We start from the raw sequence: 19,334 nt of genomic DNA, 5'->3' as shown, positions 1-19,334 counted from the left end.
TCCTCGAAAGAGTGACCTTTATCCTTAAGATGCAGGTGGACTGCTGAGTCTTGTCCTGTGGAGGCGGCTCTTCTATGTTGTGCCATGCGCTTGTGAAGTGGCTGTTTGGTCTCTCCGATGTAGAGGTCTGGGCATTCCTCGCTGCACTGTACAGCATACACCACGTTGTTCAGTCTGTGTTTTGGAGTTTTGTCTTTCGGGTGAACCAGTTTGTGTCTGAGTGTGTTGCTGGGTCTGAAGTACACTGGGATGTCGTGCTTGGAGAAAACTCTCCTGAGTGTCTCTGATACACCGGCTACATAGGGGATGACAACGTTGTTACGTCTGTCTTTCTTTCTTTCACCAACACCAACTGTCTGCCATCTATAATCCAGTTTTGAGTTCCCTCCCCAGACGCCTTAACGCCCACTCACATCCTGGGCCATCTGACCTCAGGAAATCACATGATAGGGTGGGGCCAGGTTTCACAATGAGCTCACCCGAAACCCTGGCTGATTAGGTCCCACACCCGCTTTCACACCTTGGCGCATGTGATTAGAGGATCATCAGGGGGTCCTTTGTCCCTCTTTGGGGGGAAACTCCCACTGGGTTTAAATCTGGGACTCTCGGCCATTTGACCTTAGAACTGAAGAAGCTTCTCGGATGAGAGGTGAAACGTCTTCAAGCAACTTAAAGAAGTCCAGACGCTTTTCTTTGCAAACTCCTTTGACTACGATGACCTGGATGACTGAGAACCTTCACAGACATACTTTTAGATAACTTCATTTTTCATAGTATAATCATCACGTGCTTCATCCAAAGTACACTCCCTGTGCACTCACTCCCTAATTTATTGCAAATTCACTTACTATATTTTTATTGTTTCGCTAGCTTAGCTAAGCTCGTAGCCGACTCGTTAGCACCATGGCCTCTTCACCTGTCCCTCCTGCACTTTCCTGCTCATTGTGTCAGATGTTTAGTTACTCCTCGGCCTCCTTTAGCAGTAATGATACTTCTAATAAATGTAGTATATTTGTAGCTCTGGAGGCCAGGATTACTGAATTGGAGACTCGGCCGCACCCTTCATTCACCCGTAGCTAGCCAGGCCCCTGTAGCTGGTGCAGCCGAAGATAGCGTGAGGCCCGCGCTAGCTGTTCCCGGCAGACCCCAAGCAGCTGGGGAAAGAGGGCGGCTGGGTGACGGTGAGGAGGAAGCATAGTCCTAAACTGAAGCCCCAGGTACACCACCAACCTGTTCATGTGTTCAACCATTTTTCCCCACTCGGCGACACACACCCGCCGGGGTCAAACTCTGGTAATTGGTGATTCTGTTCTCAGACATGTGAAGCTAGAGACACCGGCAACCATAGTCAATTGTCTTCCAGGGGCCAGAGCAGGCGACATTGAAGGAAATTTAAAACTGCTGGCTAAGGGTAAACGTAAATACAGTAAGATCATAATTCATGTCGGCAGTAATGACACCCGGTTACGCCAATCGGAGGTCATTAAAATCAATATCGAATCGGTGTGTAACTTTGCCAAAACAATGTCGGACTCTGTAGTTTTCTCTGGTCCCCTCCACAATCTGGTAAGTTACCAGGATGTCACGGCGGGGTACGCCGATGTGTTGCGAACAGGACCCAGAAGCAGAGGCAGAGAGAGGAGTTGCAGTTGAACACAAAACAAACCTTTATTTGGCTGAATGTCAGCCAAATAAAGGTTTATTAGCTTAAACACTAAGAAACAACTATGACTCGACTGAGAACACTATGAGAACACTATGAAACACTATGATGATGTTAACAGATGACCTGACAATATAATACCGATAACAGAGGACTTAAATAAACAGGACTTGATAAGAAGTGGGAAAACATGGTGGTAAACAGCTGACACATGAACCTAATGATGCTACGGGGAAAGTCACAATGAACAAGAACACACCAGACTGTTTAAAAATAAAACGGGAAACATGGTACAATGATTGTTGGGATTTTTCTGTATATATTATTGTCTACCTTACAATATAAAGTGCCTTGAGGTGACTGTTGTCGTGATATAAATAAAATTGAATTGAATTATTTACAGTGAATGTGAACCAGAAACCACATTTTCATATTAAACAAATATTTCTTTCAATGCTTTAAAAAAATAATAATAAGAGATAATCCCATTAACACCTGGGTTTGATATCACGATCCCAAGGCAAACTCAACAGAGACGAGGAGAAAGTTTGTAAAAAGGTTTCAAAATGTTTCTCAGCCAGCTATCAGGTTCTTGTTGAAATGACAACAAGTCAGCATGGAGCCCTCATAAGTAGTAGATATTATATGCTTTTTTTAAGATGTAGTTGGCAATATCTGAGTTCGGACTTTCATACATGAAAAGATAAGACAGTAGCACAGACGAGTCTTGACCATCTGTGAAATCTTCTTTCTCATTAATGTTTCATCCTAACTGCTTCTGGCAAAAGGAGCCATGTCCTAAAAAACCACACCTTCTTTGTGCAGCTGGGACAGAGTGTGACAAACAAAAAGGTTAGACAGAGGGCAAAAATGCGGGGCAATGTGGGAGGGGACAGGTGGAGGTGCTTGAAAAGTAGCAATGCTAAAAATGAGAGTGGGAGTAGTAATAGCAGAAAGACAAAACTTTAATGATGAAGGTACACGGTTGCAAATTTCCCCACACACACACCTGGAGTGGACAGTAGAGTCCACTCAGGTCCAAGTGACATAAATTTCACCATCAGACTGTGAGAACAAAGATCCATTCATGTGAGTGTCTGTTTGTTACAACACACCAACTACAGTCCCAGTACTTGCTCTGCCAGCTTAATCCAAAGAGAAAGTAAATCCAGCCCTAAATCAATGCCTAACAGCATGTCAGCACAAGTCGGTCACAGGATTGTGCCACTTAAAGATTCCTCGACTAGTCTGGACGAGCAACACTATGATAAAGAAACCTATACAACAACATCCAAATGTTGGTTCCAGCAGAAAGTACACGTTTACCTGACAGGAAATTGCTTCACACACCTATGAAGGACTTTTTGTCTTTGTAAAAAATAGCCTATGTTAGATCATGTTCAAAGAGCCAGGATACTAATAACTAAGATGATAGTTTGTGATATAGGTCAGACACCAACTAGGGAGGATAAGAAAGACAAACGCAACAACATTGTCATCCCCTATATACAGGGAGTGCAGAATTATTAGGCAAGTTGTATTTTTGAGGAATAATTTTATTATTGAACAACAACCATGTTCTCAATGAACCCAAAAACTCATTAATATCAAAGCTGAATGTTTTTGGAAGTAGTTTTTAGTTTGTTTTAGTTTTAGCTATTTTAGGGGATATCTGTGTGTGCAGGTGACTATTACTGTGCATAATTATTAGGCAACTTAACAAAAACAAATATATACCCATTTCAATTATTTATTTTACCAGTGAAACCAATATAACATCTCCACATTCACAAATATACATTTCTGACATCCAAAAACAAAACAAAACAAAGACAAATCAGCGACCAATATAGCCACCTTTCTTTGCAAGGACACTCAAAAGCCTGCCATCCATGGATTCTGTCAGTGTTTTGATCTGTTCACCATCAACATTGCGTGCAGCAGCAACCACAGCCTCCCAGACACTGTTCAGAGAGGTGTACTGTTTTTCCCTCCTTGTAAATCTCACATTTGATGATGGACCACAGGTTCTCAATGGGGTTCAGATCAGGTGAACAAGGAGGCCATGTCATTAGTTTTTTTCTTCTTTTATAGCCTTTCTTGCCAGCCACGCTGTGGAGTACTTGGACGCGTGTGATGGAGCATTGTCCTGCATGAAAATCATGTTTTTCTTGAAGGATGCAGACTTCTTCCTGTACCACTGCTTGAAGAAGGTGTCTTCCAGAAACTGGCAGTAGGACTGGGAGTTGAGCTTGACTCCATCCTCAACCCGAAAAAGGCCCCACAAGCTCATCTTTGATGATACCAGCCCAAACCAGTACTCCACCTCCACCTTGCTGGCGTCTGAGTCGGACTGGAGCTCTCTGCCCTTTACCAATCCAGCCACGGGCCCATCCATCTGGCCCATCAAGACTCACTCTCATTTCATCAGTCCATAAAACCTTAGAAAAATCAGTCTTGAGATATTTCTTGGCCCAGTCTTGACGTTTCAGCTTGTGTGTCTTGTTCAGTGGTGGTCGTCTTTCAGCCTTTCTTACCTTGGCCATGTCTCTGAGTATTGCACACCTTGTGCTTTTGGGCACTCCAGTGATGTTGCAGCTCTGAAATATGGCCAAACTGGTGGCAAGTGGCATCTTGGCAGCTGCACACTTGACTTTTCTCAGTTCATGGGCAGTTATTTTGCGCCTTGGTTTTTCCACACGCTTCTTGCGACCCTGTTGACTATTTTGAATGAAACGCTTGATTGTTCGATGATCACGCTTCAGAAGCTTTGCAATTTTAAGACTGCTGCATCCCTCTGCAAGATATCTCACTCTTTTGACTTTTCTGAGCCTGTCAAGTCCTTCTTTTGACCCATTTTGCCAAAGGAAAGGAAGTTGCCTAATAATTATGCACACCTGATATAGGGTGTTGATGTCATTAGACCACACCCTTCTCATTACAGAGATGCACATCACCTAATATGCTTAATTGGTAGTAGGCTTTCGAGCCTATACAGCTTGGAGTAAGACAACATGCATGAAGAGGATGATGTGGACAAAATACTCATTTGCCTAATAATTCTGCACTCCCTGTATGTATTCTTCTTTTTTCTTTTAAGGTTCGGAGAGGTTGTGGGGGCATTCGGGTCGGGCATGTCCGCCGCCGCAAAAGGAGCAAGAGTGGAGCCTTATTGTCGGATCAGTGAAAGCGGATGCCTCTCTCTTTCAAAACTCGTTGGAGACGGGTGACGGTCCAGTCTGAGATCTTCAATGGTAAAGAATCTTCGGGAGACCTCACCGGTGCGTGGGAACGACGACGAGTCGTCGGAGTTGGACGCTGAGATGGTTTGGATTTCCGTTGCTCTGCGGGGCTGGAGACATGTCTCAGAGTGATCCAGAGTGGAGCTCTGCCGTGAACTTTTGCCGGAGGTGGGTCGACCACTTATAGCATTTCGGAGGTGGTAGTTTCACTGGGATGAGGAGCGACCGGAGCCGCTGTATAGCTGAAGCGAGCGGAGAGAGGAGTTTGGAGGAATGGATGCAGCGGACCTGACGGCCGGGCGGCTGCTGGATCGCTCCCCGGATGGACCGGCTGTAATCGAGCTTTCCGCGGCGGCTCCGCTAGGAAGTGTAGGTTGCCGATCCAGGACTGCCTGGGGAAAATCAGGTGGAGAAAGAGTGAGGTCGTGGTCCGAAGGGCTGAGCGACAGGAAATTTTTGATGATGAGCCAAAGGGTGACTAGTAAAAGAGCTCTTAGAATTTTGCGAGGCGTCTGACGACAAGGGGTGTTCGCATGGAAATGAGAACAATGATTATTGGAGAAAGGGGGGCATTTATAGTCTGAGGACAGAAGGCGCGTGAAGGAGGAGTGGTCCTGCTCCTGAAATTCAGATGATATCTCCACTAAAACTTGGGCCCCACTTGTGATCACATTCCACATGCATACAAACTGGTGACAGGAGTGCTCACTATATTAAAGTGATATGGTTAAAATATGTGATTAATACATGAGAAAAGAAATCTGCCACCACACTTCACAGACAGATAGTATGTGATATATTCTCTGCAAATAAAGCTAAAGTAATTTAAGTTTTAGTTTTGTAAAACAATTAAACATGCAGTATGCTGAAATGTCAGCTGTAAACCTTTTCTGTAATTATTAAACAAACTATAGTTTCACAGTTCACACAGAACTAAATTTATTATTCTTTTTTCTTTTTCCCCTTACTCTAAGTACTGAGGTTAACTAACTAACAGTGTGAACCATTTCATTATGCCTGAACACTAAGGATGTGAATTAAACCTTTGTCATTATAACTTTGTAGTCAGTCTGGTTCTGTTGTGAGTTATATGATTTGAGTCTTTGTTGTTTATTTACCTAGGTAGATGTTCACTCAGATTTCAATCTCTTTTGTAAAAGAGTCCGTAAACTACAATTTACAACTTACAACTAAATAAAATAGACTCTCCCTTCATAACATAGTAACTTGACTCATATAAAACACTCCTGTGCTTTATTTAAAAGTAGATCCTGATGACAAAATCATTGTTCTGGATAAATAAACTTTAACAATACCAAACAAAAAGTTTTCAACTGAGTTTTGATGACTCAACTTTCAGAATAAATTACCACAGTTAAACGTATTGACAGAAGTCAACTTAAATAATAAACAGACTGTTTTTTGGTAACACAATAACAGTAGTACTTTCAAATGTATTACTATTGGTTAAGGGAAATCATTATGGTTGTAGTCTCTCCTGTTCTGACCACTTTACAAAATCCATCTCAGTTTTATCACAATGCAACTCAATGAAGTCCCAACATAATGATGTTTTTGAAACAACACTTCTTAAGAGTAGTGTTTATAGTACATAGTAAATAGTTTCCTTGTCCTAGCCTTGCTGTGTATACCTTAATAAACCACTACTGTTTAGAAGTAAAATAACACAGTGAGAATAAAGCACACTGCCTTGTTAAGTGGAAGAAATTATTTTAATGTCATTAATAAAATAGGTTTTAAGGTATAATCAAGTTTTTTATGGACACCAGTAGCATGCATCCTTCACATTCACAACCCTAAGGTGTCAAATACATGATGCACAGCTCCCTTAAAATTCAAGTTAGCCTTTTACTGACAAATTGTAAAATGTAAGTCAGCAAGATATTAGTTTTGTTGTTTTGGAGGGGGGGGGGGTTACGCAAAAACCAAAACAGAATAAAGTGTACCGCATTCTTTGCACTGTGTAATAGAGTGGATCAGAAATAAAGACTCAGAGTGCAGAGTTCTGCCTTCACCTTCACCTACTGGAGAAAGACTGAAGAGATTAAAGCAACATGTGTATAAAACTGAGCGTTACTCTGACCCTGAGTGCTTTACTGACAGACAGTTAAATGACCTCTAACAGCATTTGAATGCTGCTGTTGTTACCTTTAAATGACCTTAAACCAAAAAACAGGTGAAAACAGAAGAAAAAAAATGTTCATGCTGTTTTTTTCATGCGGGTGACTTAACCTCTCAATCTCACCGGCAAGGGTTTAACTGCCTTCTTAATGAGGAAATTTCACTTTTTTGGCATAAAACAGAAATCTTATAACAGAAAAATTGTCCAGAAAAAATGTATATAAGAGACTTGATTTAGGAAGCTACAGGTTTAGCATGTGGCTAAAGCTTAGCTTGGCTGAGCATTAGCACTTTGCTCTCACACTGCAGGCCTACTTGTTGTTCCTAGTGTATTTAAAAGTAGAATGGGAGGCAGAGCCTTCAGTTTTCAGGCCCCTCTTCTGTGGAACCAGCTTCCAGTTTGGATTCGGGAGACAGACACTATCTCTACTTTTTAGATTGGGCTTAAAACTTTCCTTTTTGCTAAAGCATATAGTTAGGGCTGGACCAGGTGACCCTGAATCCTCCCTTAAATGCTGCAATAGACGTAGGCTGCCGGGGATTCCCATGATGCATTGAGTTTTTCCTTTCCAGTCACCTTTCTCACTCACTATGTGTTAACAGACCTCTCTGCATCGAATCATATCTGTTATTAATCTCTGTCTCTCTTCCACAGCATGTCTTTATCCTGTTTTCCTTCTTTCACCCCAACCGGTCCCAGCAGATGGCCCCGCCCCTCCCTGAGCCTGGTTCTGCCGGAGGTTTCTTCCTGTTAAAAGGGAGTTTTTCCTTCCCACTGTCGCCAAAGTGCTTGCTCATAGGGGGTCATATGATTGTTGGGTTTTTCTCTGAATGTATTATTGTAGGGTCTACCTTACAATATAAAGCGCTTTGAGGCGACTGTTTTTTTGTGATTTGGCGCTATATATATGGTGCTGTATACAGTAAATAAAATTGAACTGAATTGAATTAAACTCTAGCATCATCTACACAGTAAGTTTTTTGTTAACCACCTGCTACATGCTAAGAGATTAATGTGTAAAGTGTCCACACACTTGTTTTTCTTACACAGCCTGTGCATTAATTATCCATCTATTTGTAATGTGTTTTCAGTTGGTTAAATGTCTCAGGTGTGTTGTTTTACTGTTCAAACAATTCTGTAACACTCTTTACATATGATTTCCTCTTAGTTTACATTCATTGCACCAAATTCAAAGAATTTCTAAACAAAAGATGGTCAGCTTTAAAAGAACTTTTCATCTTCTGCTGTAACCGACATTTGAATGTTGTTGTATAGCTTTCTTTATCATAGTGTTACTCGCCCAGACTAGTCGAGGAATCTTTAAGTGGCACAATCCTGTGACCGACTTGTGCTGACATGCTGTTAGGCGTTGATTTAGGGCTGGATTTACTTTTTCTTTGCATTAAGCTGGCAGAGCAAGTACTGGGACTGTAGTTGGTGTGTTGTAGAAAACAGACACTCAAACGAATGGATCTTTGTTCTCACCGTCTGATGGTGAAATTTATGTCACTTGGACCTGAGTGGACTCTGCTGTCCACTCCGTGTGTGTGTGTGTGTGTGGTGAAATTTGCAACCTTGCACCTTCATCATTAAAGTTTTGTCTTTCTGCTATTACTACTCCCACTCTCATTTTCAGCATTGCTACATTGTATGGAAGTCTGAACTCAAGCATCACCATCTACATGTTTATTTAAGCAGCCTTATACAACCAGACTTTGAGAATGACTCATAATAATAATTTGCTGACATCACTGATGGAGCAGGCTGGAGTCTTGTTTAGTTTTTATTGCTTAAATAAATAAATAAATACTATTAAATCAGTTCTAACGTCAGCTAATATATTTTCTTTTCAGCTAATGTAGTTTCTTATTGTAATTTTCAAAAAATACAATAAAATAAAGTGAATTCATCCTCACTGATTTTCAGATGTGAGGCAGTCGGGAAAGTAGTATCGACTGTCCCATCCCTAGTAAACATCTGAGGGACAGCTCTTTTAACAAAGACTGTAACTTTTCCAAAATCTAAATTTTATATTATCAGGATTAAAGACGGGTTATTTTATTCAACGAAAATACCAACAGACTCGGACATTTAGAACAAACTAAGAGTCAGATCAGCTGAACTTTTTGTTTAGAATAGAATAATCCTTTAATTGTCCCACAAGGGGAAATTTGGGTGTAACAGCAGCAAGAAAGACACATATAGGGAGTGCAGAATTATTAGGCAAATGAGTATTTTGTCCACATCATCCTCTTCATGCATCATTAGCAATAAATTTAATAACGCTCTATATTAACAGTTACACACTATATAGAACCACTTTATAGAATTATATTTGTTCGCAGATGTTGGCAGCTATCAGCAAATAGTTACCAGCTATTTCAAAACAAAAAAAAGGATGATACAAACAAACAGGACACAAGACACAGAACAGAAACATACACAATTTTTACATATTTACATCAAGGACGTACATCAAGGTTTGTGTCTGCAGGTGAGCTTTAACTTAAAAAGTAAACTATATATTTCCTCTGGAAAGTAAGAAGATTTGAGTTTGGCTTATACTTTTTAACCTTTATTCATACACTTAGTTTTTTGTTTACGTTTTGCCGGGGGTCAGAATCAAAAGGCATGTAGCTGGAATAAAATGTATCTATCAACTCGCAGATGTACCCAAAAAAAAGCAACCCTGTAAAAGCAAACAGTTTTCTTTTATACTCCAGCTGATTCAGGTAGGATCTGAAATAACCCAACCTGTTTCACAAAGAAATAAAAACAGGCTTAAAGGAAAACTTTGTCTAATCTCCATGCACCAACCTAACTGATCATCTAAGCTTCACATAAAGCACTGATGACACTTAAAAACAATATAAATAATTTCCTAATCCAAAGTGCTCAATGACCTTGAATGACACTAAAGCTGTTATCCAGTGTATATCTGTTAAAATCAGTCGTGTCCAAAACCAAATGACTGTTATTACATATGTTTCTGCCAAAAATCCAGATTATTCCTCATTAATTATATATATTAAGAGTCCTCATTTTAACCCCTTAGCAAAAACGGGTACGAATATTTTGGTTTCATTATTTAAAGACTCTCCAGTTTTCTTAATCTATGCATCTTTGGTTTGCAGCCATTGGAGGGCTCTGGTCCAACCCACCAACCGTCTCTGACTCTTAAGTGTGGAGTTACAGACCTGTTCTCTCACTCAGCAACTTTCAGCTTCATCTGAACCTTGAAGTTCATCTCAGATAGTCTCATCTGAAGCTCAGATTCTGATTTTAATACAGAAACACAGAAATGTCTGCTGGAACTGCGTCACTCTGCTCCACTTTGCTGTATTTCAGCATCCTCGTGTTTGTCTCTGCAGGTAAGATTTATTGTTAGAAACTGAAGATGACTAAAGAGTATCAGCCCATTTATATGTTAATAATATTTCTATAAGAGTTATCTTCAGATTGATTCAGTTGGTCCGTGTGGCATTAACATCTGTGTTCACTTATTATCAGCACATGTTGTTGTTCTGTGGAAGCTAACATCTTGTAGTTTCTGACACTTTGCATGTTTAGCATGAGGCTAAAATTCCCCCTCAGTGGGTCACTGGTGACCTGCTGGATGTTCAGAGGTTCATTAAATCCAACATGACTAAAAACTTCAATCCAGGACAAGCTGTGTTGTTTTCTCTTTCAGAAAAGAAAATCATCACAGCTGAGTCTGGAGATAATGTCATTCTGCCATGTCAAGCGCCACACATCAACATGAAGATCATAGTTGTAAAGTGGAGCAGAGCTGACCTGGGAGATAAATACGTGCTTTTGTACCGCAATGGTAATTTTGCTCCAGCCACCCAGCATCCATTTTTTAAGAACCGGGTAGAACTGCTGGACAGACAGATGAAGGATGGAGACGTGTCTTTCATTCTGAAGGATGTGACGATTAATGATGCTGGAACATACAAGTGTCATGTTTTCATGGAAGGAGCACAGACATGGAAGGTCAGCAGCATCTACCTTAGAGTTATCGATCCTCCAGGTGAGTGAGTAGAGTTGAGTGTGTGTGTGATCAGAGGTGAAGCTGCTTCCTGGTTGTTGATGTTTGTTTGTTCTGTGGATGATGATTTTTGGGCAAACTGATTTTTGTGCTTGTCCATGTTTTTCACTATAAGCCAAATGTCAAAGGAAATGAACAAAATATTTCAAGTAGAATTTTTTTTTTAATCATAATTCTACTTTGACCTTTAACCTCTCTGCTCTGTGCTGTTTCTTGTGCAGAACAGAAAACAATCCCAGCCGGACAGGACGTCATTCTGCCATGTCGAGCTCCAAACACCAATAAGATAATAGTTGTAGAGTGGAGCAGAGCTGACCTGGTATATAAATATGTGCTTTTGTACCGGGATGAGCACTTCAACCATCATCCATCTTTTAAGAACCGGGTGGTTCTGCTGGACAGACAGATGAAGGATGGAGACGTGTCTTTGATTCTGAAGGATGTGACGATTAATGATGCTGGAACATACGAGTGTCGTGTCGTTGAAAGAGGAATGAACCGCAGGAAGAGAGCTATTTTGAAGACTCAGCCCATCCACACTGTCAACCTGACTGTTATCCCTCCAGGTGAGTGAGTAGAGTTGAGTGTGTGTGTGATCAGAGGTGAAGCTGCTTCCTGGTTGTTGATGTTTGTTTCTAAAGATGTTGATGAGACTTTGTAGAAAGCAGCTGGTCTGAGTGATGTGATCAGAGTGCAGTAGATAATGTCTGACAGCAGTTTGAAGAGGAAATGGATTCTGTTCTGTTCTTCACTCATCACCTACCTGACAGCTGACACCTCACACCTGTTTCTCACCTGCAGGTCAGCCATGAGGACACACAGAGGATGGATCTGTTGCACTGAAAGGTGGTCTGAGTGTTTCTGTTGTGCTTCTTGTTGCTGTTGTTTTTGGTTTATATCTACAGGAAACAGCCTCGGGGTGTCCTACTGATCAACAGACCAAACAACCTCTTCAGACTCTGTCATTAACATCAAGCAGATGTCTGTAGATGTCAAACATCCAGAGTTTGATTTTTGTGTGATTTTGATTTTCAGTGTGTGTCTGTGCTGTCTGTCAGTGACTCTGAAATACAGTTTATTCACCTTCAGGCTGTTCATGAAGTGTTACATGAATTTATGAACTATAATCTCAGCATCAGAGGGTTTTTTTAAATTTATTTTTATCATTTGAGTAAACTTTGCATAATCTCCATAATCTTTAAGTTAATCCAGTTTATCTTTCAGCTAAAACACAAATATATAAGTATATAAAGTATAGTTTCATGTAGCTGCAGCTCAAGTGTCTGTTTGGGTCCCTGTGATGTAAATTTCATCAGCAGTGAGAGCGAGAGTGTGCAGCAGAGTATATTCCTGGCTTTGTAGATACATACAGACATATGAAGTCGAATGATGTCAACTTCTTCATGTTCTGCTTCTCTTCAGCTTTTCTGTGTCAATAAAGGTTTTCATATAAACCTCCTAAATGTTCTTTGATTTCACTGTTTTTAATGTGCACAAGTGAACGTGAGTTTCCATCGTCCTCAGTCTCAGGCTGAAATCTTTGATGTAACAATGATTTCAGATCATTGTGATATTTACAGGAACTCTGGGCCTCATTTCTGTGTGTAAAACACTGAAAACTAAAGAGACAAATTCAAAGAGCAGAGTGTAGAACAGCTGACGGCAGACTGTTTGATGTACACCACTGTAACATGGGAACATTGTTCAGTTCAAATCCTTTACTTGTCAGCCCTGTCCTCTGACCACTGGTGTGCCCCAGGGATCTGTCCTGGTCCCCCTTCTTTTTTATTATCTATCTTCTTCCGCTTGGACACATCTTCCGTAAATACAATATCCAGTTTCGCTGTTACGCTGATGACACCCAGCTTTATCTGTCCACTAAACCTGATTCTGCTCTTCCCCCATCCTCCCTCACCACCTGCTTAGCTGAACTAAATTCATGGTTCTCTTCCAATTTTCTCAAACTGGGTTCACACTGAAACACGAGGAGTCAGAGGGCTTTTCTTCTTCTCTGATGAGTTTGTGCCTCCACGTCTGAAGGAGGAGATAAAGTGGGGGGAGCACAGGTGTGTCCTTAGCAGGAGAGTTTAACTTTCAGTTTTAATAGAAGGCCACAGCTGGAGGATGGACAAGTCTTCCTTTTTATTAGAAGTTTATTAAACAAAGATTTCTTCTTTTCTTTAATGAAACTTTGATATCAGTAAATTGCAAAGAAACATGAGTCAGTAGTTACAGGTATGTAAACACTCACTGACTGTCTTAAATGCTCCCTTTTCTTACTCCCCAGAATGCATCCAAAACTCCTCACCTCTCACTCCCTCTCACTGGAGATGTAAGGAGAGGAGTCAAGGAAACAAGGATTTAAGTGGAGCACAGGTGCAGCCCAGCTACAGCTGTGTTTATGATCTCAGGTGTTACAGTGTTCATCACATGTTTGATTTTTATGCTGACTTTAAATTCACAACATGGATCAAAGTGACAGACTTTGAAGGACAGACAGTTTGACACACTGTTCAAAGAGTCTTCCTCCCTCCATGGTTGTATACTGCACCTGTGTGTCACATCTCTTTGATACATTAAAGAGAAAAGAAGCTTCTGTAAAGGATCACCTGTTCAGCCTTCTCTCTCCTCTGTCCTCCACATGTCCTCTCATGTCCTTCAACATGAGAGAAGTTTCACTGATGATCTGCTTGTTTCCATGTTAGTGTTTAAAGTCCAACATCTCCCTCTAGTGGTCATATATAAACCATGTGTGAGGATGGTGTTAATGTAAAATGTGAATCATAGTGTTCCAGTCAGTCATCAGTGTGTCTCTGCACAGCTGTAATTAAAATGTGTTCAGAGGGCCTCAGTGTCTGAATGGTTCCAGTTCAGCTCCATAACAGCAGCGTCCCTGGTTTGATTCCTGTGTTTCAGCTCATATCTGCCTCTCTCACTGAGGGGACGTAACTACATGGACATGGATTTGTTCATCAACCAAACTACAGATCACTGAGAACAGACTGAAGTGTATTAAGAAACAGGGCACTCTTTACAGTTTTAAAATATGTTGTCTTTACACAAAAGAGTGAGTATTTGAACCAATAGAAAAGCTGGTGCTCAGAGGAAGAGGGCGGGCTTTACTTGGTGTCAGTGACAGAAATGAAAAAAAGCTCAAATGAGTGAGAAGGACGATGAAGGAAACATCTGTGCTGTGTCTGCTCTGTAAGTAGAATCTCTGTGTTTGTTTGAATTCTTGTACTTTGACTGTCTGCTCTCCTGATAACTGATGATGGAGGAGAAGACATGAAAAACAAATCAGGCTGAATTCAAGTTCAAAACACCACGAGGACCAACTGCAGGTCTGAACTGACTCTTTATCTTTGCTCAGGAGTCGAGGAAACACAGCAGGCAGTGAAAAGCTCAAATCATTCACTCATTATATCGACACAGCTGCACAGTGTAACAGTAACTTATAATTAGTGCACATTTTTCTCTAGATCTCCACAGTGCAGTCAGTGCACCTACAGTAACAATACTGATGGTTTAAAGAGCTCTTTAAATAAAAAGGAGCAGAGACTGTTTAAAATCTGTTTCTTGCCACAGAAAACTTTCAGTTGATCAGTAACATGTCACATATCAACCACTGACAGCTGGACTCCAGATTTTCCTCAAAAAACAGATGAAAAATGAATGAATGATGGATGAATGATGCTCTTTCTTCTTCTTTTTTCAATCGTCAATACTTTTTATTAGGCAGCACGGTGGCACGGTGGTTAGCACTGTTGCCGCACAGCAAGAAGATTTTTAGTTCAATTCCACATTCAGGCCGGGGTCTTTCTGTGTGGAGTTTGTGTGGGTTCTCTCTGGGTACTCAGGCTTCCTCCCACCGACCAAAAACATGCAGCTTATGGGGACAGGTTAATTGATTAATCCAATTGATCAATCCATAGGTGTGAATGTGAGCGTGAATAGTTGTCTGTCTCTATGTGTTAGACGTGCAACCTATCCAGGGTGTACCCTGCCTCTTGCCCTATGACAGCTGGGATAGGTTCCAGCACCCCCAGAACTATGAAATGATAAGCGAATGGATGGATAGATTTTTTTTTTACTCTATTGTCAAACTTTACTGAAATTTTTTTCTGAAATCAAATAGAAAATAAGCAGATATATCAGAGAGATTACAGGTTTGTGTGTTTGTCATCTGTTTGTGTGGAGTTGTTCTTTATGTTCATCTCAAATCAACCTGAGTGTCATTTCTCTTTAGTTCTGATCTCACTGCTGAGCTGCACAACAAACCAAGGTCAGTAACCTTCTTCTGTCACAGTTTAAACCTGATAAATGCTCACTGATATGACCTGATTGGGTTCATGTTTCACAATGTAAAGTCTAACAGATCATCCGTTTTTCATTTTAACCCTCACAGCTCGTCTGACTGTGAGTCCCAGCAGCTCTCAGATCTTTCAAGGAGACTTTGTGTCTCTGAGCTGTGAGGAGGACGACAGCTCTGCTGGATGGACTCTGAGGAGAAACACAACTGAAGAACAGAGGACTCAGTGTGGGGATGGGTGGGGAAAACCAGCTGGTTCAACTAATTCTTCCTGCAACATCAGCTACATCGTTACATTGGACAGTGGAGTTTACTGGTGTGAGTCCACAGAGGGTCCCATCAGTAACATGGTTAACCTGACAGTCACTGGTAAGCTGAGTGTGTGGAGTTAGTGTTGATGAAGCTGTGTGTAAATGGATGAAATGCTGTAGTTTGTCTCTGTGTTGAGGTGGATCAGTGATCCTGCAGAGTCCTGTCCTCCCTGTGATGGAGGGAGATGACGTCACTCTGCTCTGTAAAACAAAGACCACTCCCTCCAACCTCCCAGCTGCTTTCTATAAAGATGGCTCCCTCATCAGGAAGCAGCCTACAGGTCACATGACCATCCAGCATGTTTCCAGGTCTGATGAAGGCCTCTACAAGTGTGACATCAGCGGTCATGGAGAGTCTCCATCCAGCTGGATCACTGTCACAGGTGACACACTCACCTGTCTGTGTTTCTGCAGCTTTCAACATTCACAATGTGACGACAACTTAATGACTGTGTTTGCTTTATTTTAGACAAACACACCACCACACCTCCACCTGCACCCACACCCCGACCTACATCCACACCTACTTCTGTTCTCTCTGTGTTGTCATGTGTGGGATCAGTCTGTGTTGTGGTTCTACTAGTGTTACTGGTCCTGATGGTGAGACGATGTGTTCACAGGAAACCAGAAGGTGAGACTAGGAGCTGTGGATTTTAAATCAACACTGTTCACGGTGATAAATTCTGTCTGTGTTCTGTGGACATGTTAACATTTACAAACATTTGGATGATAAACATTTCAACATGATTTCATCGTGCATTTAGATTCTTAAATCATGTTATGTTTATTTCCGTTCATTTAAAAAGATAAAGAAAAAAGCAGAGGAGACAACATCATCACTGAAGATGACATCATGTACAGTGACATCAAAATATCACATCATCAAGAAGAGCCAATCAAACGAATCAGAGGTAGATTTCTTTCTTTTCTTGTTAGTGATTGAGTGGGACAGGGGAGGGGTTTACAAACATTAAGTACATTTGTCTTTAATGTTGCTACTGCTACTTACATTTACATTTTTACAACAAAAGCCAAAATTGATTGATTGATTGATTGATTGATAATACTTTATTCATCCTGAGGGAAATTGGGTTAAGGCTGCCAGCCTTACAAGCGCCATCTAACCCTTCCAACAATACATACATTACACAAACATCACCTGGGTAAGACAGGTCAGAGTTATAACAATGGAAAATGGACAACATGAGGAACGATGAGGAGAAAAAAGAAATCCCCCCAGACTGAGCTCCAACAGGGAGATCAGTTTGAGAACAGAAAAAAAAAAAAAAAACTCAGCACATAGTGTTACACCCCTGAAAACAGGGGGAAAAGAATCACGAGAGTGATTTTGACTTGCTTCTCTCATTCAGTTGTTTATTGCAATGAGGAAAGCGTGCAAAAGTCCGCTAGTGGAGAATAGAGACACAGATTGCAGTTCTCTTAAATATCATGAAAACCATTGATATAAAATGAAAAATAATAACCTCTTAACCATTTTCTTACCATATTTACATTATTTTTGTCCTTATATCAACTGATATGAATTAGTATTAACTGAACCCTTTTATATTCAGTAATCCCTCCACCTGTCACAATAAGAATAAGAATAAGAATAAGAATAAGAACAACTTTATTTATCCCGAGGGAAATTCTTTTGTCATGTACATGCTCAAAGCAGCAGGAGAGACAGAGGAACAGGTGAAATAGATATAAGATATACAATATATACAATAAGAATAGTGTACAGTAATATACAGTAGGATAGAGTTATCCGATACTATGTCTTGCACTAACAAAGTAATATACATAACTATATCCTGGTGAATAAATAACTTAACTATCAGTGCAGGCGGTTCTAGAAAGTGACAAGTATTGTGCAATAGAATAAAGGGAGTAGCAGCGTATGATAGGGGGATGAAAACAGCGTGGCGTCGCGGTCATCTCAGTTGTTTTACACGGAGTTTCGTATCCAAACACGGCTAAAAACTTCTCGACTACACAAGAAGTATAAACTAAAAAACTAACTAAGTAGACAAAAAGAAATAAATAAGAGGAAAAGAAAGAAAGGGGAAAGTAATTTTCAACTGCAGAGAGCATGCTAGACAGGCTAGACAATAGCACATGAATCATCACATCGTCAACACAGAAGACATAAGCTTCGAAGGTTCATTCGAATCTAATGTTCAGCCAAGAAAAAGTGTCCTTTCGCCTGGTTAGGCAAAAGTTAACAGGCGGATGGCCTTGAAGGATGTGGACAGAGAGTCACAACAACAGTCTTGTTGTCTAAGGGAGAATTCTGTTAAATCTGGGAGACTCTCTGAGGGTAAGACATAAGCAAGACTATACAAAAGACATGAGAAGCAAGCAGGAAATATAAGGGAGAAGGAGAAAATGCGATCACCTCCGTCAAGCGCCAAACGAGAAATGCTCAGAAATAACAGCAAAATTAATGAATGTAATGTAATGAACACTTCTTACTAAATGAAAGTGTTTAACCTTCAGTTTACATTATTATTACATATATTCTATTTGATCAATGATCGGTGGTTCATGATCAATGGTCATGACAGTTTGCATATTAATGATCAATGAACTGTACACGTGTGGGTGAGAGTGAGTATGTCTGTGTATGTTTGTATGTCTGTGTCAGTATACAGTGTTCCCTCTAATTTTTCATGTGTCCACAAACTCCCTGAGCGATCCCTTGGACCACTGTGAGCAACATTAGACGTGTGCACTGTGGTCACGAAAGCATCGAATCCATCCAAGTTACATGGTTTATTAAAATAATCAAATTACAGCATTTACATTTATGTTAGCCTACTTTTAATTAACTGCTTTAGCCCACTTACAATGAAAACAAAAAAAAAATCTTGTCCATGTGCAGTATGTTAACACTATTGGAAGTAAAAATAAATTGAACTCCAATTTTGAAAAGACAACTTTCTTTTTTTTCTTTTTTTTCTTCTTCTTTATTTTTTTATAAAGCTCTGACTTGTATTATAAGTCTGTGGTCTGGGAGAGAGTCCTGTAACTCTGTCTGTGAAATACAGTATATAATGACCAATGTTGGGCAATTAATTATATAGTTACTAGGGTTGCAACAAAACAACACAAAATTCACGGTTCGGTTCGGTTCAATACTTTGGTGTCACGGTTCGATATTTTTTCGATACAAAAAAATGTTCATGCCTTTTTAATTTTTCATTTATTAAAATTATAAATATATATTTTAACTCAAAAGTACAGTTTTCAAATTTAATGTTGCTGAAACAACAAAGTTTGTAGCATGCGTGCTTGTTGTTTTTGTCTGCTTCCACTTGTCTTTGCACTAGGATGATGTCGGTGTTGTGTTCCTACTAGTGCTGTCAGCGTTAATCTCGTTAAAATGACATTAACGCCATAAAGCGGCAAATCTCCGTTAACGAGTTACCGCGGATCGCCCCGTGCGTGGGGCTGGACGGCGTCAACACGTTAACAGGCTAACTGCACTAACGCACTAGTTCCCACCTGATAGGTTTGTAGCATAAACCTATTCGCTGGAACGTTCGGGACAATTTGCTACACAGCAAATAACAAGACACAAGTAGGCAAAGTTCGTTGTGTTACTCATGC

At 40.5% G+C, this 19,334-nt stretch overlaps 1 protein-coding gene across 1 annotated transcript; it reads left to right on the top strand.

Moving 5' to 3' along the window:
• Nucleotides 1-10,264: 10,264 nt before the first annotated feature.
• Nucleotides 10,265-12,562, top strand: LOC120438318 (V-set domain-containing T-cell activation inhibitor 1-like). The gene is made up of 4 exons (XM_039608740.1): nucleotides 10,265-10,419; nucleotides 10,740-11,081; nucleotides 11,321-11,665; nucleotides 11,901-12,562. Exons 1-4 carry the CDS (start codon nucleotides 10,350-10,352, stop codon nucleotides 11,909-11,911), a joined length of 768 nt encoding a protein of 255 aa, XP_039464674.1. The 5' UTR covers nucleotides 10,265-10,349; the 3' UTR covers nucleotides 11,912-12,562.
• The last annotated feature ends 6,772 nt before the right edge of the window (nucleotides 12,563-19,334 follow it).

The sequence above is a fragment of the Oreochromis aureus genome, linkage group 3 (genome assembly GCF_013358895.1).
Source record: "Oreochromis aureus strain Israel breed Guangdong linkage group 3, ZZ_aureus, whole genome shotgun sequence".
Lineage (NCBI taxonomy): Eukaryota > Metazoa > Chordata > Actinopteri > Cichliformes > Cichlidae > Oreochromis > Oreochromis aureus.
The sequence above is the reverse complement of the archived record's forward strand: the minus strand, read 5'-3'. Positions and strand labels throughout refer to the sequence as shown.